The sequence below is a fragment of the Sinocyclocheilus anshuiensis genome, unplaced genomic scaffold, assembly GCF_001515605.1.
Source record: "Sinocyclocheilus anshuiensis isolate Anshui unplaced genomic scaffold, SAMN03320099.WGS_v1.1 scaffold598, whole genome shotgun sequence".
Taxonomy (NCBI): domain Eukaryota; kingdom Metazoa; phylum Chordata; class Actinopteri; order Cypriniformes; family Cyprinidae; genus Sinocyclocheilus; species Sinocyclocheilus anshuiensis.
The window spans coordinates 519,435-527,231 of NW_015547660.1; the positions used below are offsets into that span (position 1 = coordinate 519,435).

General features: G+C 36.9%; 1 protein-coding gene across 1 annotated transcript in view; it reads left to right on the forward strand.

Annotated features, from left to right (window-relative positions):
• The window catches only part of ift43 (intraflagellar transport 43 homolog (Chlamydomonas)), a 39,856-nt gene that overhangs the window by 21,681 nt on the left and 10,378 nt on the right, over positions 1 to 7,797 (forward strand). The window contains exons 3-4 of the mRNA XM_016504494.1: positions 905 to 940; positions 2,568 to 2,614. Of these exons, the coding sequence (XP_016359980.1) occupies positions 905 to 940; positions 2,568 to 2,614 (83 nt within the window). The remainder of the gene's footprint in view (positions 1 to 904; positions 941 to 2,567; positions 2,615 to 7,797) is intronic.

Consider the following 7,797-nt stretch of genomic DNA (forward strand, 5'->3'; position numbering starts at 1 on the left):
ATATTTATATGATGAAATTCTGATGCTTGTAATGTGAATCAGTGAGATCTTTATAACAGTACAGCAGAGACTGACATAAAATGCTATAAATATCAGTCGTCTCTATATCTGCAGTAATCTGTCTCAGTAAGATGAGATTGAAATGCTCCAAACATATAATGCAGTGATTGAGAGCTGAAGAAATAAAGGCTCCTCAGAAGATGTGAGATGTTCTGGAGGCTTGTGAAGATCATTCCTCCGCTGAGGAACAGTGAAAGTAAAGCTTCTGGAAACAAACGCTCCTCAAAAGATCCTGATGATCAGATTTGAGACTCTAAAACATGATTGATGGAGAATCAAGTAAAGCCGAGCTGCTTCAGTCCAGTAAGTGTTCATCTGGAGATATTACTGCAGTTATTCTGACGCTTACTTGATAAAAATCAGTCAAGATTTGACACGAGAAGCAGCAGCTGAAGCTGGACGTTTCTACAATTACACTAAAAGAGCTTTTACTGAAACTCTAAACTATCAAACAGACAATAGAAGACCTGGAGCAGTGAGTGTGAAACAGGCTTAACAGCAAAGTTTTGATCAAGTTGATAATTTCAAGACTTTAAAAATGTGTGTATCAAATATGGTACAGTAGGCCTTATAGGGTTAATGCTGTATACCTGCAATAAAGGGCCTAATGTATTTTTATTTCAACATTCCTCTCTGTTTAAACAGTGTGCACATGATTTTCCCCACATTAAAGAGTAAAAATTATTATTTATATTATTTATATAAAATCAAAGGCATTAATCAATGCTGTTATTCCAGCTGGTTAAATTATGCAGTGTGTTCTATATGAGAGAGCACGTTACAGTAGACATGCAGACGAGCTGTGATCGTGATGCTGATTGTTGATTTGTGATGTCCTCCACAGGTCTGGACGACGGCCGGCCGCTGAAGAGCTGGAGGAGTGAGTTTACACCTTTACTGTTTCACTTTGACACGCAGTGATTAGGAGCTGAAATCTCAAGAAACAGGAATGTTTGTTTATGCTCTTGATTTAAGGAGGAAATTACCATCGTACTGAAATTATCCTTGGTTAATGCGAGAACAATCACTCTGATTAAACGACGTGATGGTGGAGTTTACATATATAACCTGCGGTTAGGGACTAGATCACTAGGACTGGACCGTATATCACAATATTCACTTTATATTCGTAGTGATTTGTCCATTAATTTTCCTAAAGATTGTTGTTAAACAGTTACACCTTGTCTTATGACTGGCAAGTATAAAAATGTTGGTAACACTTTCCATTTATTAACCAGTGTTGGGGGTAATGCATTACAAGTAACGCGAGTTACGTAATCAGATTACTTTTTTCAAGTAACGAGTAAAGTAACGGATTACTTTTTAATTTATAAGAGAATATCTGAGTTACTTTTTCAAATAAGTAACGCAAGTTACTTTTTTTTTTCCAATTTATTGACTGACAGCTCTCCTGTCCCCATGCTGAGAGAAATCAGAAGATGTTACTGTAGTTCTAAAATAAATATGAATATGCATTAATTCATCTCACTCACAAAAAAAAAAACACAGATTCAGTATTCCTCAAAATGAATAAAATAATGCAACTCAGAATATGACGCAAACCTGCAATAATTGTTGTTAATTGTTAAACAACACAAATATCCTTTATGTATTTAATCCCATTATATTAACCAATGGCTTTAAAAAGTATAAGATGTCATGAACTATCAATGATTCATTCATTATTATCAATTATTAATCTTTGTTAATGCTAGTTAATAAAAAATAGTATTCTTCATTATTTGTTATGGAAGCTTGTTTTTGCCATGGAATAAAAAATAAAGATAATTGCAACTTTTTATCTCAAAATTCTGACTGTTATTCTTGCATTTCTGACTTTATATCTCACCATTCTGAGGTTTCTTCCCCTGCCACAGACTAAAAACTAAAAAGCGCAGACTTTTTATCTCAATTTTTTTCTTGCGATTGTGAGTTTATATCTCGCAATTATAAGTTTTTTCCCTCAGAATGGCAGTAAAAAAGTCAGAATTGTGAGATAAAAAGTTGCAAAAATCATTTTTTTTTCATCCCATGGTGGAAACAAGCTTCTATAATTTGTTCATGTTTACTCTCAGTGCATTAACTAATGTTAACAAATGAAACCTTATTATAAAAGTGTAACCAAACCAGGACCATACGCTGCAAACCAAATACAAAATAATAATTATTCTCACACAGGTTTCCTCAACACTCCCATCTGCCATTACATATTATTTTCTAAACATTAGTTTTACTCTTGCAATGAATCTGTTTGGCTATAATGGTTGTTTGGTTAATATGATCTTCTGATTGAAAAATAAGCCAGTAGTAAATGCATAAATTTCAAGGTATGTTTTTTGAGCTGTATCTCTCATCTCTAATTGGGACTCTCAGAAGCTGGACCGAAGTGTGTGTGTGTGTGTGTGTGTGTGTGTGCGTGCATGCGTGCGTGTGTGTGTGTTACTCTTGGATGGAGTATTTGTCCCTGATCTCTTGTGTTTAACATGTTGTCTGTCCCCTGTGTGAAGCCGGCGACTGAGGCCACAAACCCCCGAGGGCTCCGACAATGAAAGTGGTGAGTAGATGATTCCCGCAAGCTCTGTTTCACTTCAAACACATTTACTCTATTTAACCAGACAGCAGCTCCACAGCTTATGAAATACATACAGAATTCAAGCTAATGGCTGATCATTTATTGTATGACATTCCAGAAGGGTGCTGGATAAAGCAGCTCATTCAGTGAGAGTCCAGCTGCTGTGATTGATAAAGTCTACACATTCATAAACGTTATTTTATGAGATACAAACACACTTACAGTACACTAGGCTTAAAAGACCTGATAGCGTGAGGCTCAGAAACATGTGATCTTCAGGCCATATGCTGCTCTCACTTACAGTCTCAAATAATAACAAAAAGAATGAATGGTCGGCTCTGACTTGTCAAGACATACTTTACCTCCTTTAGTGTCGTCATCATACAAACACGTTTCACACATCACAGCTCTCATCTGTTTCTAGGGTTATTATTGGTAACTAAAACTAAAACCATAAAAAATCCATTGCTTGAAATAAAATAAAGTATTAAAAAAAATTATCAGGCAACATTTATCATTTTTGATTTAAGTACTAAAATGACTAAAACTAAATAAACTAAAACTTGCTAAAAAATGAACATGTAAAAATGCTTACGCTAATTAAAATGATAAAAACACAAAATGACTGAAACTTTATTTATTAAAGCTTTTGGAATTAAAATGAAAACAGAAAATATATTTAAAAAATAAGTCTAATTCAAAATATTAACTAAAGCTATAATAGATATAATACATCAATGATAATAAAATAACAGTCTATATCAAATTAATGGCATCTCATCATACCTAGTTGGTGCTTTTGCCAAATTCACCGCCGCAGTGCTTGTGATTGTAGATGGTTGCTAGGGTTTTGTGATGCAGTTGCTAGGGTGTTCTGGCTGGTTGCTAGGTGGTTTCTTACTGTTCAAAAACGCCTCAGATCTTTTCTTTAATATAAGTCTGTGGAATTTGATCATGCACCATGTGAAAACATCAGGAGGGACAAACAGAAATGTGATTATTATGGTTATTATTATTATCATCAATGTCAGTAATATATTCATACTATTCATATTGTGTACTACTTACAGGTTCTGTTTTACCAAGTATTAATATATCTCTGAACTTGACATCATGAGCTTCTTTACTCTTTCATGGAAAAGCTGCTCAAACTCATGAATAAATAAGAAAATAGCATCATCTAGAGCCGTGACACATGACTTTTTGATAGAATCAGCATCATAAAGCGGTTTCTGGTGCACGTCATTGTTGATTCCCTCTCGACCTCGTGTCACAGGTCGCATCTCGACCTCATTTAAAAAACGTTGTTTTCTCTCGCCGCTTAATCGTGGCGTTTGCATACCGAGAGCTTTACATCGCCGCGCTTCACATTGAACTCTGGCCCATTTGTGTCGATGGTGCATTATTCGGAAAAGTTGAGATCCAGTAGAGCGTTAGCGAAGGCTGGACGTAGAGGCTTTTTGATGTCATTGCACTAAGACCATTAAATTTGACTGGGGGTCCGCGGGGGCCCGAATCTGCTGAACGCACTGCTTTAGAAATGAGGAGACGGTGTCACCTCGCGCTCATGAATATGAAGCAGCGCTCGCGCGCGCCTGCATTTATTTGTATATCAGGAACACAGATGAATCTTGTCAGTGACTAAACGAGGCTGGCATTTTTAATTAGCTTTAATTAAAAATGAGAGAAAAGGAAGAAGTTATCAATGTAGGATAACGGGGCTTGTTACGAGGGTCAGGGAGATGGAACTGAACGTGGCTTTTGTGACAGGATTCAGAAAGTCTGAGAGAGAATTAAAAATGACTTCAAAATTAACACGTTTATCTCCTTGAGACTTTAAGGAGGAGCATTTTAAGGCATCCGGGCTGCTTCATAAGATACTAAGGCAGCTTTGTGTGTGTTTGTGGAGTAGAATTATTTGTGCAATCCGAGAATGCATGACGCCAAGCTCAGTGAAATAATACCATATTCAATACCAATAACTATTTATTAAAAATAGTTCAATGTAATGAAAAAATACTGTTTTGCCCAATATATGCTACTGTTCAAAAGGTTTAAAACATTATTTTGAAAGAAGTCTCTTCTGTTCACTAAGGCTGCATTTATTTGATTAAAAATACAGTAAAAATAGTAATATTGTGAAATATTATTTCAATTTCAAATAGCTGTTTTCTATGTGAATACGTGTTGAACTGTAATTTATTTCTGTGATCAAAGCTAAACAACAGCATTATTACTCCAGTCTTCAGTGTCACATGATCTTCAGAAATCATTCTAATATGCTGATTTGCTGCTCAAGAAACATTTCTGATTATTATCAATGTTGAAAACAGTTGTGCTGCCGAAAAAGTTTTTGGAAACTTTGATGCATTTTGTTTTTGTAACATTATAAATGTCTTTACTGTCACTTTTGATCAATTTAATGCATCCTTGTTGAATAAAAGTATCAATTTATTTTTAAAAAGTCTTACTTTATATTATGTGATGAGTAGTGCCAAATATTATTTATCACTGCTCAGACATTCTGCGCTCAGAAGAGTGACATGTTCAGTCAGTGCAGTGTGAACTAGCCTTAAGAGTTATATAACTAGATTTTTACATTTAAAAAAAATGTGAATGTGGTTTGCTCATGCATGCAAAACGTTGTGCTGTAGTTGCCAGAGTGTTGGATTACAGTTGCTAGCATGTTGCTTTGTTGTCACTAGGGTACTCAGAGCGGTTGCTAGGTTCTTCGTTTCTGGCCTCATGTTTCTGTGATGTTCTGGTCTGAATTTGTCTTGGGTTTCCTCCTTCACTTTGCATCTGTGAATGTAAAGGGCATGTTTTAAGCACTTTTATAACGTTTAACCCTTTAAAGCCTACTGTATCATATTTGATATGCAAGTTTCTAAAGTTCCAAATGATCAACATGATCAAAACTTTGCTGTTAAACCTGTTTCACTCACAATCTCCTCCAGGTCTTCTGTCGTCTGATTGATAGTTTAGAGAGTTTTATGCAGTAAAAGCTCTTTTAGTGTAATTGTAGAAACGTCCAGCTTCACCTGCTGCTTCTCGTGTCAAATCTTGACTGGTTTTTATCAAGTAAGCGTCAGAATAACTGCAGTAATATCTCCAGATGAACACTTACTGGACTGAAGCAGCTCAGCTTTACTTGATTCTCCATCAATCATGTTTTTAGACAAATCAGTGCGTCTCAAATCTGATCATCAGGATCACATCTTCACATCTTCTGAGGAGCCTTTATTTCTTCAGCTCTCAATCACTGCATTATATGTTTGGAGCATTTCAATCTCATCTTACTTAAGGACATGTTATTGGAGATATAAAAACTAATATATAATATATATATTAAATAAACATTTAGCAGAATGTCCGAGCTGCTCTTTTCCATACAATTAAAAGTGAACTCTTCCTTTACATAATGTAATAATGTTTGTAAATGACTTTGTATTCTTGAAAAGTCATAAAGTTAATATTAAAAAAAGTGTTTCCCGTACAGAATGTAAAGTGAATGCAAGTTTGTTTTTATAGTTATTGTTCCAGTCGTGTCGGTTTTGAACTGATCGGCTTTGAGTAGTCAATGTGACAAAAGTTTTGTTCATGTTTTATGTATCAGTCTTTGGTTTAATTAACAAAGCTTTTCTTTTACTTTCTTAGCACTGTCAGACTGTGTTTGATGGTGATTGTGTAAACGTGCGCTCTCGTGGCACACCTTAATGCACTCCAGCAGAAGTCTGTCCAAAAAGAGGAGAAGGGCTGTGAAAGTTTGTCCTTCTTTGGGAGCGATGCCACACTCTGTCCTGTCGAGTTTTGCCAATTAAAGCGGGTTCCCACTGTTCCGGGCAGCGGGCACGTGGTTCTTGGCACCGCGGCTCCTGCCAGGGCGCGCCGTGACTTCCGACCCCACACAGATGGGCTCGCAGGCAGGCCTGTGCGCCTGGAGCCCGGCCCGGCCCGGCCCGAATGGACATGGAGGTCGCCGCTCTGGCCTGAAGGGTCCTGAGGGTGGGCGCCGCTGACAGGGCCCAAATGCTCGGCGCCGGGACAAGAGCGAGTGTGTGTCGGGGTGGGGGGTGCTTTCTGGGGAGCCCCTGGCCGGAGCGCCGCCTCACAGCGGGAAGAGATACTGTCTTGATCACTGAATATTCATGGCCGCCTGGTCGCCGTGACAGGGGGCAGCGTGGAAGAGGATGTCAGCGCGAGAGTGAGAGAAACACAGAGAGGGAGGAAATCAAACGCCAGTTCACACACAATATAAACAGAGCCGCGCCGAGGAGACAGACAGCATCTGTGATGATTGCGGGGATTGTGGGAAATGCTGCAACTCGCTGTAACACCCGGCAGTAGCTGCAGCATATGGCCGAGTGCGTCTCGAGAAAAACTTTATGCTGCTCGCGTGGTCGGTTTAAATCCATAATCAGGCTCAAAGATCAACTGGCTTTGGCGAGTAAATAAATCTGACTGTAATAAACATGTAAGTCAATTATAACAAGCCAGTATTTGTAAACTAACATTTGCATTAACAGTTACATTAACTAGTGTAAATCATCAAATTAATGATTGACACTTGAAGCTTAACATTAGTGTGCTGTGCATGAAAAATTTGATGTGGAAATGGTTTTTTCTCATAAACTACTATTAATTTTCTCAAATAATTACAGAGAAACTGCAAGTAACAGAAAAACTTTTTTTTTTTTTTTTTTTTAAAAAGTTTCTTATTTTATTTAATTTTAAATTTTTTTTTTTTTTTTTTGTAAAATGTACTTCAGTAATCTTTGTTTTATTTACAACTTCAAATTTTGTTTACAATCTTTTATTGTTAACTAGCTACATGTTGCACAAAAGAACCATTGTGAATCATTTAAAGGGATACTCCACCTAAAAATGAAAATTCACTCATTCTCATGTCGTCTCAGATGTTTGAAATAATGTGTGACTATTTCTTCATATGAACAAATATGGAGATGTTAAGACAAATAATCCATCTATGGGAGTCCATATAATGCAAGTGGATGGGACCCTCAAAGATGATGCTTCAAAAACCATGCAAAGTAAACATGGTGGTAATTCATGCGACCCCAGAGTTGATAAATTAATGTCTTTTAAAGGGGTGGTTCACTGTTTTTTTTCTAGGCTTGATTGTGTTTATGGGGTGCAGTCTAACA